General features: G+C 38.5%; 1 protein-coding gene across 1 annotated transcript in view; it reads left to right on the top strand.

Annotated features, from left to right (window-relative positions):
• The window catches only part of pth2ra (parathyroid hormone 2 receptor a), a 102,591-nt gene that overhangs the window by 66,601 nt on the left and 12,161 nt on the right, over window positions 1-23,829 (top strand). The window contains exons 8-10 of the mRNA XM_022680483.2: window positions 9,930-9,990; window positions 15,951-16,017; window positions 18,804-18,898. Coding sequence (XP_022536204.1) covers window positions 9,930-9,990; window positions 15,951-16,017; window positions 18,804-18,898 — 223 coding nt within the window. The remainder of the gene's footprint in view (window positions 1-9,929; window positions 9,991-15,950; window positions 16,018-18,803; window positions 18,899-23,829) is intronic.

Below are 23,829 nucleotides of genomic sequence, written 5' to 3'. Positions count from 1 at the left end.
CCTCTGCCACGGCTTGTTCGTCTAAAATGTTTACGGGGGACAAAAACTAATTAATGCCACAAACTGACAGGTGAAATCCCTTCAGGATCTGGTTCATTTAATAAGACAAGGCCACCATCAGCAGCTCACAATCAAAGCAACAAGTTCCCAACAACAAGTTCCTAACAAGTTCTGCTGTTCAGCGAGTCAAGAACTACGGTTCTTAATACGTACAGTATTAAGGGGATTATTATATATGCACTTTAGCTGACTTGGTAATAAGCTGTTATTATACATAAAGCCTTAAAAGCCAAGTCGTTAGCCTTATTAGCCACTGTTCAAATATAATGACACATTCAGTTGCACAGCATGTAAATCAAGTGATTACATTTCCATTCAACTCACATTCAGTTTAGACAAGTTCAGCTGATTTTTATAGCTGGTATGAGTACACTTTAGGTTTAATTCATAATCAAATGCATCCCACATAACTTCAAAAATTAAACAGTCAGTTCTTGAATAATGTGTTGGTGTGTTGGAAGCAGGAAAAAGCATTAAGAAGGCATGCATAAGAATCGCAGTTTAATTTGATTACAGCCAAACTGTGATGTCTAGACTGGTCAGTACCTGGGTCAGTAACTGTAAGGGGTCAGAACATTTCCAAAACCATCTCCTACCTCCATCAGGTAGGTTTTGTGGTGTTCAGTTGCCAATATTCAGTGGTCAGTACTTACATAAGGTGCACCAGTAATGGAACGAAGGTTTTACTTCAAATTACTTCAACTTACAGGTCGTAAAGAAGGATCTGTTGCTGTAGTTAGTCTAGCTTAGTGCAAGATAGCACAATTTTAGATCTTATTTAATTTTTTTATTTCTAATTTTTTCCATTTTCTCCCCAATTTACATGGCCGATTACCCAACCACCCAAGGACTCCCCCTATCACTAGTAATGCCCCAACACACCAGGAGGGTGAAGACTAACACATGCTTCCTCTGATACATGTAAAGTCAGCCACCGCTTCTTTTCGAGCTGCTGCTGATGCAGCATTGCCGAGCAGCCAGCGCTCTTGGAGGAAAGCGCAGCGCCTTGGTTTCGGTACACCAGCTCACAGACGCCCTGTGCTGTGGGCATTACCCTAGGAGTGATGTGGGGAAAGAGCGCCATCTACCCACCCGGAGGGAGCAGGGCTAATTTTTTGCTCCCTCCGAACGCTGGCAGCTTGATGAGAATTTTAGATCTTGTAGCAGAATAGCAGAATTCCAATATCTGGATTGAGGACAGCTCCTCAGTAGACCTCTCCTATGAAGTCTCCTTAGTCTCCTGTAGCTTTGCTTTGTAGTAATGTCACTTGTGAACATGATACACTGATACAGAGGTGCAAAATATGTGAGCGTTTTCATTTTTTTTACAAAAATATTTCATAAATAATTTTTAAAAATCAAAATGACATCGCATTGGAAGTGTGCTGTAAATTGTGTGTAACTGATGGTCGCAAAGGATACATCAGCTGTGTCCTTTTAATCGCGCTAAATTTCAGCTGCATATGTTGGCTCTATATGAAGGTAAATATTTCTTAAATTGAACTGAGACAACTGAAAACATCTAACCTGTCTTAGAATCTTTCCTATTGCATATTTGCATAATGGGAGTGTCCCCCACACCTAAGTGACCAGGGCCCCTTTCAATTGGGTATTCAGTTATACTTTATTTAATGGTACCCTGGTTACAGTGTTGTAGACTGTAAGTGAAAGTAACTTCACGCTGGCTAAAAAATGGCAATACAGTAACTTTGCAGTGTCTCTGCTGCCAGTATACTGCTGTTAATTTAGAGTGGAATTTAACAGTGCTTCACTGGCAACTAAAGACCCCAAACATTTAAAGTGCATGTGGTTAGTGCAAAGAACAATAACACTTTTACAATGTATTGATTTATGACTAAACTTGAACACTATGAAGGCTATAATACAGTCCAGTTACAGTATATTACTGTATAAATGCTGTGTTATCATTCTCCACATTGAACTACTGTATTTTCACAATCATTTATTGGACTTGTTTGCTGTTAACTTATTACAGTGCAAATATGGTTATGCAATGTAACACAGTTTTAGTGAGTACTGTCCTGCACACTTCACCAAAGCTACAGTTAACAGGATTTCAAGCCCAGGAGAAGAGATGCAGTACTCTCTATTACTCATCAGTGCATTAGAGCATAAAAATGATTTTGATGCTTATATATTTTAAGACAAACATTCTACAGATTTGAAATGTTATGTAATGTGTAAACAATTAATGTAACAAAAAAGGATATCCTCACTCTTAGCTTAAATATGTGGGCTGTGTACAGACTTCATTTCCACATGGACCTTCAAGATTTCATAAACATTTGCATTGATGCATTTCAAAAACCACACCATCAGAATTAAAGATCCACTAGGTAGGATTGAGATTTTGTGCCTGTGGGCTCCCCCTACAGTTGCAGTGTGTAATAAATGTTTCGTTAGAACTAAAGGTCGGAAAGCAGGTCGCAGTTCTCGCGAGCGTTGGCCGCCTCGTAAAACTTACAGAGTCTGGTTTGAGCTCAGAGGAGCTCCGGCACAGACACGAGAGCACCGCTATTCCTCCTATTACACCTCAATGGAGCGACACCTGCAGTGAGTTTCAAGCTGTAATTTTACTTCTTTAAAAAGATAAGAAACCAAGGAAATTCTACCTAGTGGGGCTTTAATCAACAGAATTAAATTAAATGACAACAGTCACATAAAAGCAAATAAATAACCTGTAAAAATAAAACTTAATATATACAGAGTACACCTGAGAGTACTGAAAATTAGAAGGTATGACTCATTAATAATACAGACTACACTGGTGACTCACTAGATTGGATTCTTTGTTTTTGGTTCTTGGTTCTTTAGAGCTTCACAGGTTGCCAGTGGAATACTCTTTCACTCCTTCATGAGGACATTATGGAGCTGGTGGATATTAGAGACTGTGTGCTCCTCCACCTTCTGTTTGAGGATGCTCAATAGAGTTTAGTGGTAGAGATATTCTTTACCTTTAGCTTCCTCTGCAAGGCACAATTTGCCATTTTCACTTTCAGGGGTATATTCCTTTTTGTTGCCAGTGGTTAAGAATTTTCTTTCATTTGTTTTTGAGAAAAATCCTAACAGAAAGTTTAAGTTTTATTTTTGGTGTCTTTTACAACTCCACCCTTACAATGAGGATCATACTGTACTTATATAACAACATGAACACTCTAAGCTACATTTCACCAAGAGGAAACCTCAACGATTCTGTCTCCCCAAGGCTTTTCTTATCTTTCGATCTCTACAAACAATCAGTGGCTAAAAAATCTGGACTTAAATTGTGTTCTGTGTTCAGACATGAACTGAAAATTATTCAGAAATAAGAAAACACTGCTAAATATCAAAACAAAAACTGTTCAAGTGGATTTTAAGGATTTCTTTTGTTAAGAATGGGTGGTGACTAAGCCCAGCGTTTCTAAACCTGGACATCCTTGCCTTTATTGATCTAAATCTGTGCCAGAGTGGGGAGGTTCAAGGAAAGGTGGGCTGGATGGAACATTTATTCACTGAAAAAACATTTTTTTTTGGTTGAGACACCTGGGTACGTACAAGGGTTATGTAAGAGTCCTTCCAGTACTCCAGAAATACCTGTAGGAAACTGAACACAGATGTGTCTGATGTTTATGAAGCATACCTCAGCGAAGGAGTAAAACAACAACTATAACATTTAACCTCACATTCTACTAGATATACTAGATATCGTCGCTGTCCAGTAAAAAACACTTATCTCCAAAACAGCAACTTTACAGGAGAGAGAAAAAACCTTGTAAACTTTCAATGGAAATCAATGTAAAAAGAGGTTATTTTTAGGTAATTATAAGGAGTTTCTATTAGTCCGTTCATCAAGAAATTACAGCACAGTGTGAGGGACAGTTTGGTTGTTCAAATTTTGTCGTACACTAAAAATCCACAAAAATGGAGATAAGTGTTTTTTACATTGTTAAATGTATGATATTATAATTACACAGCAACATTACAACTGTTAAATGAACACTGACAGTCTTGTGTACTCATTGAGACACTCCTAAAGGACACACTTTACACCTGCATTTCTGGACAAGCTGAGAGATATTGAAATGTCACATGAAAATAAAAAGTCTGGCATTCTGAGCCTAAATAGTATCAATAGCATCATCAGGCATTTTGAATAGTATGATAACAATGCTAATCTTTCTGTTAGTCAGTGGAGCATCATAATGTAGTATTTTTTTAAGGTAGAAATGATACAGAGTGCAGCTTTAAGGGTAAACTGGTGTGTCTGTCTAGACAGCACAGGGGTCTGTTAGCTGATATAATAGCATTGAAGTTAATGATCTCCTCCAAGCATGTTGAGCTGTTGGACAACTGTGGCTGGCTGGCTTTATTAAACTTGGAGGCAACAAAAATATTGGCCTTCACTTTTTCAGCATCGATAGCATTGTTTAATAGTCAGAGACCCAGCCAGTAGGTGGGAATTTGTAAACAATTAGATAGGACCAAAAAAACAGAAATGGCAGTATTTTAATAATCTATAGTTTCATAAGGTCACAAAAAATACGTCTTGTTTTGCTCGAAGCGCGCAAAAGGCTAAGAACTAATTCACTTAATTAATCATAGGTGTGTTTTAGGCGTAACAGAAAATAAACCAATCAGCGTGCCAGTTGTCATTCCTTTTAAACGACATGTGTGTTCTGACTATGGTGCCTTGGTTTCTAAACAGGGTGGCTAAAAAAGTATTGGACGGCTGACTGTTGACTGTTGTCAGGGTTTTAATCAGTCAGTGGTGCACCTGTATTTTCCGCAGCCAATAAACACACCAGATATTTACCTGAAACACACCTCACTTCCAGACCACCACACCCATTAATGTACATAAATTCCTAAACTTTGACACTCTTTTAATGGCGCAAGGAGTAAAACTAGACTATTAACAGGGTGTAAGAAAGCAACAAACATTGCAAAACGTCTTGCACAGGGTGTACGATTGAGCCCGAAGTCTTCCAGTCATGTCCTCTATTTTGTTTCCCATTAAAGGAGGTAAAATGCAGAATCATGCCGTGCCTGTTTGACTAGAACCCCATTCATGGAGTGCTCTTCAGTTTAAAGCAATCAAACCAACATCATACTTCAATACTTTATGCAATTACCCTTTCTTTGTTTCAGAAAAGATTAGCATAAATGCTGTCTTTTATTCAAAAATGAGGAAAGAAACCATTTAGGGTCACAATCAGACATAAGCCTGAGCACATCCTTAGAGAAACAGGGAGGAACGTGCCCAACTGGAGATCAGAGTCATTTAAGGAGAAACCCTGAGAATCAGCACTTATTTCAGCTCATCTTGTCTAATGAGCCTCCCCAGACTAACCTTCAGAAAACACATTTACTGATAAAAATAATTACAGCTTTAGATCAGGTTTCCACCTGCTAGGGGCGCAGAGTGGTCCAGCGGTCTAAAGCGCTGCCACTATGAGCAGGAGGTCGCCGGTTCGAACCCCAGCTCATACAGCTTTGCCATCAAGCTGCCGCGTTAGAGGGAGCAAAATTGGCCCTGCTCCCTCTGGGTGGGCAGATGGTGCTCTTTCCCCACATCACTCCTATGGTGATGTCTGCAGCACAGGGCGTCTGTGAGCTGATGTACCGGAGCCTAGCCGCTGTGCTTTCCTCCAAGCACGCTAATTAGAAATAAAATTATGAAAAAGAAAAAGGTTTCCACCTGCTGGTCTCTGGGTCTTACCCAACAAGTGATTGAACTTACACGACCTTAACAAATAGAAGTAAAGAAATACGCCCCTTCTTGTTGTATTATTTGCCCACAGCTAAGTGATAAAGATGATACAGTGTGAGTAGTGCAATGAAAATGACCTAAAAATGTGTCTAATGTTAAGATATATATTTACTACCCCATTTAACATCATTAAAGTTTGAAAAAAAAAATGTGTGGTTTAAACTAAAGAACACTGTAGAGACCTGTAGAATATGCATTCTCATTTCATAGTTCCATTTCATACCTTCCCAAATATTAACCTAGGCATACATTGGCCAATGGGAAGTTTTGGTCATTTTCCTCCAAACCCGAACATTCCATATCCTTTATCTAAAGCACTCATCCCCAAAAAATGAAAAGAAAAATACACTGGGCCGACAGTGCAGAAATGGTGTGCCCCCCCCCCCCCCCCCCCCAATATAATGCCAAGCCAGGAGGCTGCCCATGTTGCCCATACGTAAATCCACCACTGACAGCACCACAAGTCAGAAAGCAATGTAATTTCCCTATACAGTGGCTTGCAAAAGTATTCATTCCCCTTGAACTCTTCATATTTTTTACCCTACGACCACAATTTAAGTGATAGATCAACACAAAGTAGCACATCATTATGAAGTGGAATGAAAATTACACATGTTTTTCAAAATTTTAATCAAACAAAAATCTGAAAAGTTTGACGGGCAAAAGTACCCTGAAACCCCTAAATAAAATCCAGTGCAAATAATTTGCCTTCAGTAGTCACTTAATTATTTGGAAGTTTAAATCAGGTTTAGTTTATAAAAAAACATATCTCAAGCTTTAAATATCCAAAAGAGCTCTATTCAATCCATCATTAAAAAATAGAAAAAGTATTCTACAACTGCAAACATACCAAGTCATGGCCGTCCACCCAAAATGACAGATCGAAACAGGAGAGTGCTGGGTAACACTTTACTTGGATGGTCCAATTGATGGCTTCTTTGAAAAGAAGACTGAAGAAGAACTGCATGCACCCACCACCATCACCCCCCATGGTCACTTTGGAGAAGCTGCAGAAATCCACAGCTCAGGTGGGAGAATCTGTCCACAGGACAACTATAAGTTGTGCACTCTATGAATCTGGCAAGAAGAAATTCATTGTTTAAAGAAAAAAAAAAATAAGAAGAGATGTTTGTATTTTGCCACAAGCCATGTAGGGGACACACCACACATGTGAAAGCTGGTCTGAGTTAATAGGAAGATGGATGGAGCTAAATAAAGATACAGGGCAATCCTGGAAGAAAACCTGTTGGAGGCTGCAAAAGACTTGAGACTGGGAAGGAGATTGGCCTTCCAACAAGACAATGACCTAAACCTACAGCCAGAGCTACAGTGGAATGGTGTAGATCTAATAATATGCATGTGTTAGAATGACTCAGTCAAAGTCCTAAAAGACCTAAATCTTATTGAGCTTCTGTGACAAGACATGAACACTGCTGTTTAGAGATGCTTGCAAAGAAGAATGGAGAAAAATCTCAGTCTCTAGATTTGCAAAGCTGGTAGAGACACACCTTAAAAGACTTGCAGCTGGAATTGCAGTGAAAGGTGGCTCTATAAGTAATGTTATTTTGCACGTCAAACTTTTCTGATTTTCTTTTTTTTTTTTTTTTAAGATTTAAATTTTGAAAACCATGTATCATTTTTGTTCCACTTCACAATTATGTAAAACTTTGTGTAGGTCTCTCACTTAACATCTCCATAAAAAAATACGCTTAAGTTTGTTGTTGCAAACCACTGTAAGTAAAAACCAGAGAGAGAGCACACTGGAGAACTCTGGAGAACACACAGGTATGGAGTACCTCCATTTGTTTTGATAGCTTGCCTCTCTTTTAAGTGCCGTCATGGTGAAGAGCGCTTTATTTGTTTGTCATTCGAGGTCTGATGCGCTTCTTCGGGTAGGGCAGAGATGGGGATAGCTTTGATATGCAGATTCAGTTTTTGAAAAGTTCCTGAGCTGCAGCATAACAAACTATATATTTATATAAGTGTGTGTGTGTGTGTTTCTGTTTTTCCCTCAATGTATGTGTGGGCTTAATCAGAGCCTTTGGTAGTAAAAACGTGTGTAAAAGTGCTGTACAAAAGATGACGTGAATCGCCCCGGTGTTGTAACTACAATCACACGGAAGAAAATATGCAATTTGCAAGTCAAATCAGAAGTGTGGTGTTAATGATGCTCTACTATGCAGCTCCTCGTTACTGTACTGACCTCTCCCAGTGCATTTAATGAGCAGCCTGATCAGAGCGGGATGTTATGTAACTCGCCTCAACTTGTGATTGGGTTGTAATTGTACTGAGGTAACTTTAACATAGAAGATACTTCAAACAGAGGAAGAATGAACTGATGATTTAGGGCCCTATAGTGTACACCCTGCACAAGGCGCGGCACGATGCTCGTTGCTATCTTACACCCCATCAATGTGCACAGTAACATTATAACAGTAAGATATTATTAGTCTTAGAATTTATTTCTGACTTTTATAAGTAATTATTTTATGTTCACAGACTTAATAATAATAATTAACAGATATAGGCATTCTTCTGTTTGAGAATTTAACAGATGCTCATTCTCTCTCACTATTTAACTGAAATTCTCTTTTTTCTCTATTTCGTATATTTGAAAAACAGCACAGCACATTGCCACTGCACTCTCGCATCTCACCCTGTCTGTCAATAATTTAAAACTTCAAAAAAAATGTGAAATACACAGATCTATAATCACCAGGTCACATTTATTAAAATATAAAAATGTTAATTCATTAATTAAAATCTGTTACCTGTTGGAGTGTAACACTGTTTTATTCAGTAACTTCAGATAATCTAATTTTTTAATTAAAGTTTTTAAACAGCTCTTATAAAATTAATTTAATGATTTTAAATATAATTTAAAAATATATAGATACAAATATGTTTGAGTAAATTGAACATTGTTGTTTTGTTCTATAAACTACAGACATTTCTCCCAAATTCCAAATAAAAATATTGTAATTTAGAGCATTTAATAGTCAAAATAATGAAAAAAGACCACAGATAATGCAAAGAAACAAGTTCATATTAATTTAGAAAAAACTACTATTGTTGATGTCAATGGAAGAATAGAAAATCTCCTAAATGAAATTATTATTATTTTTTTCCATTAAAAGTAATGAAGGTTTTATCTGGCTTTTTTCCTGCAAATTTGCTGTTTTGGAGATACATGTTTTTCATTGGACAGCGACAATATATCCTAATGTATTAAAGGTTCAGAAATTAATATTTGGTGATATAACCTTGATTTTAAGTCTCAGCTTTCATGTCTCTGCATGCAAGCAAAACAAGTTCATATTAATTTAGAAAAAAATATTTTTGTCGATTTTTAGTTTACTACATAATTTGAACACACAAACCATCCCTTACACTGTCTCAACATTTCTAGATGAATTGACAAATAGAAAATTTCCTAAATTAATGAAACAAATCTTTTTTACATTGACCTCCAATAAAAAGTAATGAAGGTTTTATCAAGCTTTTCTCCTGCAAATTTGCTGTTTTGGAGATACATGTTTTTCATTGGACAGCATTGCCACAATATATCCTAATGTATAAAGGTTCAGAAATTAATATTTGGTGGAATAACCTTGATTTTAAGTCTCAGCTTTCATGTCTCTGCATGCAAACAAGTAAAAAGAACAGCTTTCACAGAATTTATCAACATATCCAGTAAACCCTCCGCTAAGCCTCATTTGTTTATCCCATTTTTGTGAATAAATGTTGTGGATAAAGTCCAATTTCTACATTCCCCATCACCACATTTCCCCAATTCCTTGTATCCAGAATCCCCCAGTACATTAGAACAAGTTGTTCTTTTCTGTACTGCTATTATTCATTTTCCTTTTTTCCATTTTATTATTCATTTCCAGTTTGTGTTCTGCAATTACACCCCACGACCTCAGCTGCCACCATGCAACACTTAGTGCCTCTCAATGGTTTGAAAAACCATTTGGTGACCAATTAGCACAGTAGGTCTTTCCAAGACAAAACTAAATAGTAATTATAGGAGCCCTACTGGCAAGAACACAAGCCACTTATTTACTGTAATGTTCCTCTGCTCCCTCTCTGATTTCAGGAGTTCCAGCAGTCTTCGTGGCGACCTGGGCGATCGTCAGAGCAACTGTGGCGGATTCAAGGTGACATCTACGCTTCCATAGAGCATTAGAGTTCATTCTGATCATGAAACATAGATTAATCAAGTTACATTGTTCAACAAATTTACTGTGACCTTCGCTTAAATACATGGAAAGTATGAACTGTATGATTGTATAAATGTAATGACTTGCTAAATATGATTTAGAACCATACAGAATGACTCATAATGAGCAAATATTATCTGATAAAAAAAAATAAATTAAATGCTTGCATACCGTGGGTGCAGTAATAACTGTGGAGGGTCATGCCCCAACCCACCTTTTAAAAACGTATATTTTGTGCACACTCTGCCACCACATAATTTTTTCTACACCCAGTATGCATTTTATATGCTGCACTGAGCATATATGAGCATGCAGTCTTGTCATGTATCTGTTTCTCTGCATGCTTTATTGTCCTCTTTTCACTCTGTTCTTCAATGTTCAGGACCCCACAGGATAGACCACCACAGAGCAGCTTTTATTTGCGTGGTGGATCATTCTTAGCAGTGTGTGTATTGTGCTTGTGTTAAAAGGGCAGAGACAGCAGTGCTGCTGGAGTTTTTAAACACTGTATTTAAACACTCACTGTCCTCCACTCCATTAGACACTCCTACCTATAGGATGCTATTGGCTGAAATATTTCTAGGTAGTAGACTATTCTCAGTCCGGAAGTTAAGTGTTTAAAAGTGTTTAAAAACTCAAGCAGCACTGCTGTATCAACTCAACTCATACCAGCAAAGCATACACTTACACACACACCACAACTGGTTTAAAGCAGCAGTGCCTAATATATACAGTATATATATATATGTTTATTACAAATTAAAAGCACTAGTATTCCTAAATGTGAGAAAGGAAATGAATATTATAATAAATTACATCATTGGATTTTCACAATCATTCCTGCATGCCAAATATGTTTATTCTAAAAAAACACTGTGGTCTGGTAGGATTCCCATGGTGTTTTTTTGGGCCACAAGGTTTTTTAGGTTTTGCTAGTTATCTGGGCAAATGCAGCACTGCTACTAATGGTGCTGATACAGGAAATTATTTGAAATTGTTGGAATGATTTTTAGTCACAGCTTTCATGTCTCTACACATGCAAACAAGTAAAACAAAAAAACAGCTTTACAGAATTAATCAATGTATCCAGTGAACCATCCACTAAGTCTCATTCCTTTATCCTATCTGTGTGAATAAATGTTGTAGATAATGTCATATTTCTACATTTTCCATCACCGCATTTCCCCAATTCTTTGTTTCCAGAATCCTCCAGTACATTTGAACCAGTTGTTCTTTTCTGCTATTATTCATTTTCCTCCATTCCTCCGACTGCCTATGTATTATTATATGTACTAGTCCTAAATGTAAGGAAGGAACAGAATATTATAATAATTGACATCATTGGCCTTTCGCAACGATTCCTGCATGCCAAATATGTTCATTCTTAAAACACTGTGGTCTGCTAGGTTTTCAATGGTGTTTTTTACGGGCCACAACAGATTTTGCTGGTTATCTGGGCAAATGCAGCACTGCTGCTAATGGTGCTGATACAGGATCTACTGCAAACATGGAGAATGGCAAACTCAGTTTATACATAGTTTTATACATAGTATATACTCATTTATACATAGAATACACAAGAGAATAATTGCTAAAATTGCCCGATTTATCCGCTCTAAAAAGGGAATGCACCCCTGTACAAGTTTTAAAAGTACTTTTTCACATGCTCTGTGTTACTACTTCTTATGATCCTCATCAGCGATGTCACTAAATCCAGAAAAGTGCATAATGTTACCTGGAATGACTTTGAGTTTCTCCAGTTCTAAACAAGCCACCATGTTAGCATCTCATTCGTTTTAATGAGAAAACACCTCAATCATAACGTAACCTTCATTCTTTATTAGGAAACTAATTGCATCATTGCTATTGTTCATCACCTACTTCTAAAAGACATGATATGATTATATATTCCAAATATGACCTACTTTCATTCTATCTTCCTGACTGTTCAGAATCCATGACGCGTACTTTGAGCTTATGTCACTTTTCAAGACACGTCCAGCACAAATGCAGCTAAATCAAGCTGTTAGATTGCAGATCTGTTTCATTGTAATGAGCCCAAGTCTGTCTGTCATTTGCATATTCGACATGATAGCAGCCTGACATCAAAGGTTACCCTGCTAATTGAATCTCAGCCCCGAGAGCATGCAGAGTTAGACAGCTCAAGGCTTTAATTCGCTGTCAGCTTCATAATTATGACCACTGGCGTCTGATGAAGCGGAAACAGGCATGAATACAAATACGCACATTATCTTCCATTGGTTTCCTTTTTGTCTATGAATAAACACCTCCACCTATACATCCAGCGAATTGGATGAACCATGGCCAGTGGCAATGCGACAGGAATTATTGGAATTTGAGTGAGGCCTGATAGCAGATGTCTGATGAATGAGACATTTCAGTAGGATATAGTTGACACATTATATCCATATATTTATACACAGCTCTGAAAAAATAAGAGACCACTTAAAATTATGAGTTTCTTTGATTTTACCAAATTGAAAACCTCTGAAACATAATCAAGAGGAAAAAGGAGGATCACAAGCCATCAAACCAAACTGAACTGCTTGAATTATTTTGCACCAGGAGTGGCATAAAGTTATCCAAAAGCAGTGTGTAAGACTGGTGAAGGAGAACATGCTAAGATGCATGAAAACTGTGATTAAAAACCAGGGTTATTTCACCAAATATTAATTTCTGATCTCTTAAAACTTTATGAATATGGACTTGTTTTCTTTGCATTATTTGCATGATCTTTTTTGGTTATTTCAGCCATTTCTCATTTTCTGCAAACAAATGCTCTAAATGACAATATTTTATTTGGAATTTGGGAGAAGTGTTGTCCATAGTTTAGAGAATAAAACAAAAAAAATCATTTTACTTTAATATAGCAAAATCAGAGAAACTGATTCAGAAACTGTAGTTGTCTCTTATTTTTACTTTTTTCCAGAGCTGTATATATTTGACCTGTCTGTGTAATATAGGTGGATGTAATGTTGTGCATCAAGTGTGTACACATAAAGGGTAAAAATAGTGCAGATATTAATTTAATATGTGTTTCATCTATTCAAGCTTTTAAACCATTTTCCTGCTACTATCATCTTCCCAGCGTTTCTTGTGTCCTTCAGAAGTACCAAATTTGTCAATTTCTTCATCACTTTAATGTGTCCAGACCATTAGTCCTACTTATATCTGTAATTACATTAGATGATCTTCACTTTGTGTAGCTTACCTTCTCTTAAAAAGACTCTCTGCCATCATGCTCTGCTCCTCATTCATTTTGTTAGATTACACGCCACCTTCCTCCAGCAGAGCTTCTTTCACACTCTGTCACCCAAGCTGAGTTTCTTCTGAAAGCAAAGACGAAGCAGCTTGCCAGGAGTGCCTTCTAGCTGTCAGTGGTGGCAGATCTAATGGAACGTTGTTGCTAATGACCAGTAGCTGTCACCTGATTGACAGTAATTAAAGTAAGAATAGCCTTGAGTGTCGTTCCTAACCCTGATCCTGGAGGATCTCCTGCCCTGTGTATTTTAATTGTTATTCTGCTTCAAAAATGCTCAAAAAAGGACTTGAAGGTGGTGTGTTGAAGGCAGGAAATTTGTAGGATTGAACCCTCAAACATCCTCCGTCTCCAGAAGAAGATGATGTGTTAGATCAAGAAACTACTAGATTGTGTGGGGCAGGTTGAAGACCAGATTTTACCCAGCAGTTCCCAAACTTGAAAACGTGTAGGATCACACCCTTAACCACCCCACCAACAGGAAACATTTGATGTGTTAGGACAGGGGATTCTTCATGATTGAAGACTACTGGTCTTAAAGACTACTAGTGGCTCTCAAACCTGGATATGAAAACCCCCCTGAAAAAGCTACACACTTGTTTTCTGTTGGTGGGATGGTTAAGGGTTTGATCCTACATGTTTCCAACTTTGGGAACCACTGGGTAAAATCTCTAAAGTCTCTAACCTTAATGCTGAAGAATACGGTTTGATCCAAATTATGTAGAGAAGTGCCTTCCAACAGACTTTGGATGGAACCCAAATCTATCCAACCTGAATCAACTATCTAGAGGATCTCCTGCTCTCCAAAAATGACTTCCTTACTTGGAAACCAATAAAATGTGCAGGACAAAGGACCTGCAGGACCAGGGATAAAGCCAATTGGTCTAGACTCCTGGAATAGTGTTGGAGATCACTTGGCTAAGCTCCAGAAGCAGGGTTGGAGACCACTGGTCTAGTTGAAGTTGATGTTTTAGATCAAGAAACCACTAAAATGTGTGGACCCCCTGTCCTACACATTTTAGAGGTTTATTCAACTTGTGCCTGCATATTTTAGTATTTACCCTACTCCCAAAGATTTTTTAAGTTGAAGTTGGTGTGTTAGAGCAAGAAAACCCTGGAGCAGGGTTAGAGACCACTGCTCTAGACTCCTGGAACAAGTTTGGAGACCAGTCTAAGTCTAGGCTGGGTGGTTTCCAAACCTGAACATGGTGGACCCCCTGGGATGAATTAGAGTTTGATTTAAATTCTGTGGGGAGGGCCCTGCTCCTGGAGAACTGATTACCCAAAGATTTTGTATCGAACATTAATCCATCCAACCTAATCCAATTAATTACTACAGTCAGAGATCCTTGGCTGTCTGAATTGGGGAATTAAGATTTGGATTAGAGTTGAAACCTGCAGGAAGTGAGTAGCTCTCTAGGAGAAGGGCTGGAACCAATTATCTAGACAATCTGGTGTTTAAATGCAAAATATTGGTCTGGCAATACCAGGACTCTCTGCTTAAGACGCCCTACTTTAAAATGAACATCTGGCAACCTTATCCTCAGTTAGCATCGTGCAAACTACTAATTAATATTACTGATCTTTTAAGCCTGAGCCATGCTTTTCCACAACTTTAAAGAAGCTACATTTGGACAGCAAGTAATTCAGGACCAAAACAAGTACGTCTGCCACTTGAATTATTAATTATGTGAGTCTGCTTGTCTGAATTAGACCTAATGATTCACGTACATTGAACAGCCCTTTCGAAATATTCCACTAATGGGTGATATGATGATCTGAACAGACACTTATCCTCAGAGCTGCACGGCGCTCAACACAGTAAACATCTCTAACCGGATTATCAACACCGGAACAAATTGAGGGGTAAACAAATGCAAATGGGAGCTGGAGAATACCTAAAGCAGTGCTGACACTGAGCCAGAATGCATCCGGATACAGTCAACTGCTGACCTGCACAGCAGATAATAAAACCTGGGTCTACTCATTTAAGACAAATCTATTTACCTGTCTATCTATGTGTCTGTCCATCCAACTGTCTGTCTGTATGTCTGTGTTTTGCATTATTTTGATCTATTTATATATTGTTCTGTCTGTCTATCTATCGATCGATTCCTTGTCTGTCTGTCTTTCACTATTCCTATTTGCCTGTTTGTCTGTGTATCTATGTATCTACCCATTCTTCATTCTCTGTCTGTCTGTCCGTCTGTCAGTCCATCTGTCTATTTGTCTGTCTATCTATATATTTGTCTGTGTCAGTCAATCAACCTATGTGTCTCTCTCTCTCTCTTTCTCCTTCGCTTTCTCTCTCTCTGTTCTCTTTGGTTTTGTAATTCCCTGTATGTTGTCACACTCTCTCTCTCTCTCTCTCTCTCTCTCTTTCTCTCTCAGTCTGTTCTCTTTGGTTTTGTATTTCCCTGCATGTTGTCCCCTCTCTCTCTCTCTCTCTCTCTCTCTTTACTTTCTTTCACATTATCTCTTTGCCTCCTCTGCGGCTCTCAACCCGCCTCCCTCTCTCTCTACTTTCACATTATCTGTTTTCCTCCTCTGCTGCTCTCCGTTCCCCTCTTTACTGCTCTCTTTCTCTCTAACTGTGTGTGTGTGGTTGTGTGTGTAGATGCTGGGAACTGAGTGCAGGGAACATCAAATGGATCTATCAGGTCCCCATTCTGACAGCCATTGGGGTAAGTGGGTAAAAAATATATGTATATTTCTGTATAACTGTAAACCGTCAGACTCTGTTCAGTAAACTGTGCTTAAGGAGCCGAGGGAGCCTGAAGCCTAGTTCAAAGACTGAGGCCGTCACGCCAGAGGAGGAGAGAAAATCACCCAGACTTTCCCCAAAACTTTATTTATTTATTTATTTCATTTCCCTCTCTTCATCACACAGCACTGACTCCAGGCCCCTGCGGAGCGTGAGGCGGGTGTCAGTCCCCGAGTAGCAAATACATTAGCATAATTGCTGTGTGTTGGGGCGTGCCATTTTGTGTGGTATCCCCCCATTAATGTGTGCACCCTTGTGTAATACTGCATGGAACATTCAGCACCGTTCAGGCTGTGTAAAGACACTGAGGGGACGCAGCGGGGGAACCCCCTCAGCTAGTGCTGTTTTTATTTATTTATATATATATATATATATATTTTTTTTTCTCATTCGCTTCATTAGACCGGGTAAACACAGGCAGTTTGAGATTCAACGAGGAGCTGCGTCAATATAAACACAGATAAACTCATCAGCTTCTTCTCACTTAAATCATATTCCACAGCACTCAAGCCACGCTGGCTTATAGAGTGTATTTAACAACATCACACACCTCGACTCGGAGGCACCGATGTGGAGATTATTGATAGGATTTGTTTTGCACTAATTACTGTAGCTAATCGTGGTACTATCTGTAGCCGCGAGGCGCGCTCGCACCGGAACAGAAGATGTAAAACCCGATTTATCTGGGTGTCACACACAAGCACAGGATTAGACCCTCAGAGTGAAAAACTCACAGGTTGCATCGAGGGGGGGGGGTGCTTCTTTCCCTTCCAGATCATTCCAGAGTGAAATGCCAAGCTGATGATTTTTAAAGCTTGCTTTGGAAAATAGTTTCTGTGGACTGAGGGAGGTAAAATAGAAGGTTTTGACTGCAGTTAGCAAAAATATGTTTGGAGAACCAAAAGTATAGTAAAGCTCACATGTAGGTTTTTTTTAAACCTTTATTTTACCAGGCAAATCTTTAAGAACAACTTCTTATTTACAATGGCAGCCTGGCAAGAGACACAGCCTTTTGAAAAAAACATACAACACACAAACAACTGCATGCTCCTCCCACTTCTTCAACCTCTGCAGCAATGCTGTCAGCACTAATGTGTCTATTCTTTGAAGCCATCCTCTAGATATGATTCTGTTTCTATGGTCGACTCTGGAGAAGTCTTTTGTGAGTGAAACCCATACTGGAAAACCACTGTATGACCTTGGCCACTATGCTTTAGCTTAGATTCAGGATGTTAGAAAATGGTAAGCCTAGGCCATCTTTGTGGAGAACAACTATTCCATTTTTATACCCTCTCATTTTCAGAGAGTTATTTGCCATGAGGTGCCATGTTAAATATCCAGTGGTCAGTTTTAGGCAAATGTACCTAAAAGTACCAATGAGTCACATGACACCAAGGAGAGACAACACAATTGGATATGTTCACTATGAGATGTACAACTATTCTATTTCTCACTTTCTCATTTTCAGAGAGTTATTTGCCATGAGGTGCCATGTTAAATATCCAGTGGTCAGTTTTAGGCAAATGTACCTAAAAGTACCAATGAATCACATGACACCAGGGAGGGACAACACAATTGGATATGTTCACTATGAGATGTACTCACTTGTGTTTGTTACCAGCTACATAAACATGAATGGTTGTTTGTTGAGTTATTTTCAGACGTTTTCTAAATGATATCCAAGTTTTATTTCTATAGAGTTGTAATAGGGTTGTAATTATTTCTATAGAGATATAATAAAATATTAGCAAAAGTGGGATGTACTCATTTTTGTGGGATGTAAGTAATTACGTTTGTTAACATACGTACACAGTTTTGGAACATTGTGTAACAGGAGTTATACCAATCCACCATATGGATTATTGGTTATATAAATGATTATATGGTTTGTATTAATTATTGGAAACAAAAAACTATGTTGTGCAAATGTTTATAATGATTTGAGAAATTTACCAAAGCTGATCCAGAGCAAAATTTCAATTAACATCTACTGAAGATCAGAATGTCCTTTGTCTCCTAAAATCTGAACATGACTTCAGTGGAACGTCCACCTTCTTATCAGACTCCAGTATTTTTTTTTAATAATTGCTTTTTTGTTTATGAAATAATGAAACTTAAAAGCCATTCAGAGCTCTTTGTGTAAACCCCATTACTGATCTGCCTCACAGAACCCGTGACTGACGGACTGATTGTCCGTGGACAAGTAACAAGCAATTTGCTGCTTTCTGATCACTTCTCCACGGATGTGGCACAACTCATTCATCTAAATCCAGCTGTTACGCCAAGCCCTTGTGTCTCAGACTATCCAAGTCTTTTTCCGGCGGCCCGTTGAGACAGGCTTTCATCTTCAAACAATCTGTAATGAGCGACTGACTGAGATTTGATTAGGAACGTCAAACTCTAATGAATTCATCACATTTTCTCTCCAGCCTGACCCCGACAGAACAGGTCTCCTCACTGATTCTGGCACTTCCAGAGCCAGCAGCTCATGGCTCGAGCCCATTTATCTGTGCATCTGAGAGACGTGAGATGTTCCTTTTGATGGATATGTGATGGAAGCCTGTGGTGTAGGGATGCTGGGAAGGAATACTGCAGATAAAACGAAATGAGACAAGAAACTCTGCGCTAAACTGCAGATTAGATATCACACACTGCTTCTGTAAGCAATTTAACAACCCACTGATTCCTCAGTTCTGTCTTTCACAGCTCAACTTCATCCTGTTTGTGAACATTGTTCGGGTTCTGGCAACCAAAATCCGGGAGACCAACGCTGGAAGATACGACACACGGAAACAGTACAGGTTAGTGTGGTTTCGTTCAGGCGTCACCTTCTTTTTACATTATTAATCTCTGGTTCACTTATTTTCTTTTTTACAGCATTTTCTATAACGTCTGGGACCAAAGGCACATGTTTCCATGATATGCCATTCTGTTTCGTGGTGGAAAATTGGGATTTACATAAATTATACTACTCATTTAGTTTCATTCTGTTACTACCATCAGCAGTTATTTCACTGAAGAACATCTAGAACACCACTATCTGTAACAGACATACAGTATGTAACCAACACCGACACAGTACGACACCCCCACCACCATGTTTCACAGATGTCATCCTTTGCTCCTGCCATCACTCTGATACAGGTTAAAGGAGAATTCCAGTGTGACATGGACTTGGGGTGTTGTGAAAAATGATAATGAGTATGAACTTTAGTTGAATAGTCCACCTCTATTCTTTCCTAGCATTCCAGGCAAAGAAATCACTATTTTTACACCAATAACAAGTTCAAAGTAGCTCCACACATTATTGGTAGAATTCTGATGGCAATGAGAACTTTTGAAATTAAGTCAAGATAAGTTGACTAATGAGCACAAACTTATAGCTAGGATAGAGAAACAGATTGCAAAATTATTTATATGTAAATGCATTAATAATACTCTAGATACATTTTCAGCAACAGCTGGAATTCATTTAATTCATTTCATTTAAAAGATTTAATTTTACAATCTTTTAAAGTTTTCAGTGCCTCGCATTAAATGTCAGGGCCATCTGAATTTTATCAATGAAGTGTGGAGCTACTTTGAGCTTGTTAATGTTGTAAAAATAGAGATTTCTTTGCGTGGGCAATGCTATGCCTCTATCATGAGCATTGTAAGCCTGTTGGGAGCATCGGCTACTGGTCCTATATTTCAGAATGCTGGGGCTGCATGGAGGAGGGCTATTTGACAAAATTTTGTACTCGTTATCATGCTTCACTACACCTCAAGTTTATTTTACAGCAGATTTCTCCTTTAAGCTTGATCTAATCTGCCCACAAGATATTTTAAAGAATGTGGGTTTTTGTTATAATCTGTACATTTGTTTTTGTGAGTAGCTAGAGGTTGGTATCTTGCACTGTAGCCAAATATTAGTAGTGGAGGTCTTCCTTGGGCTACCAGTCCCTAGCTCACTAGTGCCTTGTTTCTTTGTAAGTATATAAGACACATTTGATTTTGGTAGTCCCAATGTTTGATCAATGTCAAATAATGTTTTTATTTCTGCGTTTCAGCCACATAATAGATTCTGCACAGATACTTGCCAGTGGAGCTCTTGTTCTTAAGTTGAACTCTGTATTTCGAAGCTATTTAAAAGTTTAGAAGCCAGGCTATGTATCTTACTGCATGTCTGCACTAATGAAGCACTGGTGCACACTTACATAATCATAAACACAATATGATGTTCCTAAATAAAGGGAGCTATGTACAAAGTGTTTTGGACACAGTAAAAAGAAAAGATGTATGGAAATTAACAATTTGAATCTGTACTTTAATCACTTGTAATTGGTTTATTTAAAAGGGTAAACTGTGAAGCAGAGGAGCACACTAAGGTGAAGTGAGTTTTTGACCCCAATGTTATGGAGGGCACTTTTTTAACTGTCTGGCTGATTGGCTGCACAGCATGAATCCAGTCATGAAAGAACCGATTCAGGATGTCAGAGTTTCTCTGACATTGAAATTGTGTTTTAATAATTAAAGATGTCCTGATTTTACCTGCTGCTAGTTTTCTGGGAAATACACACTGCTTGGTGGAAGAACTGTTTATTACCGTTGTTTTAACAGTAAATTAATGACTTATTGATCATTTATTGCATATTATTTATATTTCCAAATAATGCAGGCACACTAGTGCATCCCAAATTTATCAACATTAACATTTTAATATAACATTATAGTCATTATGGCTTTTAGAAAAATGTGTTTTGAGGAGGGGGTTAGTGCACTATAGGACCCTGTGGTGTAGCCGTATTTTTCGTATTAAAATCCTTTAATTTTCCCAAAAACCTTTAATGCGTCTTACTGTATAATCTGGTGCACCTTATGTATGAATTTTACCAGTCAGGTTGTAAGGAGCAGTAAAGCCACTCTGTAGAAGTACCAGGTTATAAAAGAATTTCAGTGAAGTTTCTCCAGCAACAAGGCTAACCAGTTTTTCCTCTTTCAGAGGAGTGTATTATTGGGCATTCACATTAACCGCAAACCATGCTAGCTTTTACGTCGTTCAGAGGTGAGTATATCAGACTGTAACCTGCGTGTTTGCCGTGTTAAAACAAGCTACATGGGACAAACCGCTTGCTAATATCGCCCTGATCTTTTATGACTAATTGAGCTGAGTCACTTCTACAGCTGTTGTAAAAGTTTGATAAGAGCACAATTCAGTTGAATGCACCACATTATTATGAACGTTGATTTGATCAGTGAACATGCTTTGATTGTTATGTTGTTTAAAAAGACATTGTCTGCTGTAATCGCACTACAGCACACAGCTTGCAGAGGAATTATTAGCCATGTGATCACACATTCTTCACAGCCTGGAGAGGATTGCTTCTGTAGGGGGGGGGGAGGGGGGTTTACACTGGACAGTGGAATGATTTGTATTTGAAGAGCTGTCCGATTGGATTTAGAATTCATGGAGCTGAGAGCACTGATAAAGCACAATTGGCCTTGCTCTCTCTGAGTAGCACTCTTTCCTCAGTGAAATGTCCATCTTGAATGTTCAACTAATCAGAGCCTGTGCATTTAAAAAAACAGAAGCATAGACAGACTCATTTAATCATTACACATTTTTTAGGCCCACCCCCTTGTCCCAGAACAAGCTTGTTTACAGTGCAGTTTAGAGAACAAAAGCAACAGTACAAGTGCACTGTATTTAATTACCAAATGTTTTAATGATCATTTTTTAATCTCTTTTAATCATCAACACAAACACAAAAAGTACATTGGTGATGATTAAAAAAAGAAAAAAAAAAAACGATGTAAATGGTATTTGTATTTGGTTGTGGACATATTGTTTATGTATGTGCATAGACCATATTTCACACTCACGGTCAGAGCTACTAAATGTGACTTGTGCGTGAGAAGATTCATTTCAGGCGTAAGTAATGTGTTTTTGTCAGTTAGCGACACTTAGATGTGCTGCATTGAAATTGCAAATAATAATATATCTTTCACGCACTCATTAAAGTATGCCATTATTGGTTAAAATCAATCAGTCAGTTATTTAGGGAAATGTATTGGCTTGCTGAAATAATCAATTATGAATGTGTTTCCACTTAGACTAGGTTATATTAGCGTGTGTAAATGATCGATCTATATGTTAGAGATTGCAGCACTGGCAGCATTGGCATTACTTCTAGATATTACCAGTGTGGTGAGAGACTCTTTACTACATTCATGCTTTTTATGTAGTTGTGGCTCGCCTTAATCCACAGGTGTAGCCGCCTGTGGATAACAGAAACCAAAGCGGAAAGAAATGCCTCTGTAAAGCATTCTGATCACAGCATGGCCATTCCGTTTTGTTCTTCTGTCAGCCTCGCTGCGTGTTTACCGACTGAATCATGACTCAGTCAGTGTGATGAGAGGAATTGTTTTCCCTCCATTTCACATTCAGACGGTGGAGGAAGGGAGTGGAGAGGAGCCCAACACGGATCATGCAGCACAAAGCCGTGATAATCACAGGCTTGGGTTTTTGGGATGATACAAGGCCACTGATGGCACCATGCCCCCCACTAACTTAGCGGACAGTTGGGGAGCAAACACGATGTGGAGACGTGTAATTCTGCAGCCTTAATAACAGGAATCAGTGTGATGGTCCGCACTGCCAGCTTGTTGAGCCCAGGTGTCACTCTCAGCTATCAGCAGTCCATCACAATACAAGTTTACAGCCATTGGTTGGAAACAGGCTGGTTAGGACAAAGCGTGTCAGATCACACCTGTGCCTCAGCCTTTAGGAATTTGGACCCAGTCAGGTGTAAAGCTCTGGTCAAACACTTGCAAATATAAAAGGGATGAACTGGTTCATTCATCATCAGTTGAGTAACAGAGAAATGGCAGATTTAGGCCAGGCACACGCACACAATAAAGACAAAAAACAGAGAAGTAACCAACCAAACCGACAACACAATGACAAGTCCACCATGAAGAAATGGTAACTAGAGTTCAGTAGAGTTCAATAACCAGCTGACAAAACATTGTAAATAACATTCAATACAAAATGGAAAGGATGGCAATACTTCACAAAGAGAGACTGCAAAAAGACTGATACTGAATTAATAGACTTAATTACAAACAGGTAATCAAGAGAGACTCTAAGGGCTCTATTGTACACCCTGCACAAGGTGCGTTAAAATGCTCTTTGCTATCTTACATCTCGTCAACAGCCTATTTTTTATGCTTTGCTCCCATGCCATTAAAATAGTGTAGGAGTTTATGAATAAATCTACACTGATGGGTGTGGTGACCTGGAAGTGAGGTGTGTTCAGGTAAATTTCTGGTGTGTTTTTATTATGGCGGCTGAAAACACAGGTGCACCACTGACTGAAATAAACCTAGACAACAGTCAATCGTCAATGTCCATTCCTATAGATGCACCCAGTGTGCGAACACCCCTGCTTGTTAAACAAACACACGGACACGAATAAAGAATAAAATAACATTGCTGTTCCCGAAAATGAGCTGCTGGCGTACCTTCACGGCGAGAACGCGCAGGTCAGTATCCACTGCTGAGATGCATGAAAAGCTGAGCTGATTGGTTTATTTCATCTTATGCCTAAAAAACACCTATAATAATTAAGAGAATTAGTTTATGCCTTCTGGATGTTTCGAGCCGTGCAAGGCTTATTTTTTTGTGCCTTTACGACACTAAAGACGCACTGTCATGCCCTAAATCCCGCTGCACAATACGCAATCGACCAAT

Source organism: Astyanax mexicanus, chromosome 11 (assembly GCF_023375975.1).
Source record: "Astyanax mexicanus isolate ESR-SI-001 chromosome 11, AstMex3_surface, whole genome shotgun sequence".
In the NCBI taxonomy this organism is placed as follows: Eukaryota; Metazoa; Chordata; class Actinopteri; order Characiformes; family Acestrorhamphidae; genus Astyanax; species Astyanax mexicanus.
This window is presented reverse-complemented; position numbering and strand designations above follow the sequence as displayed.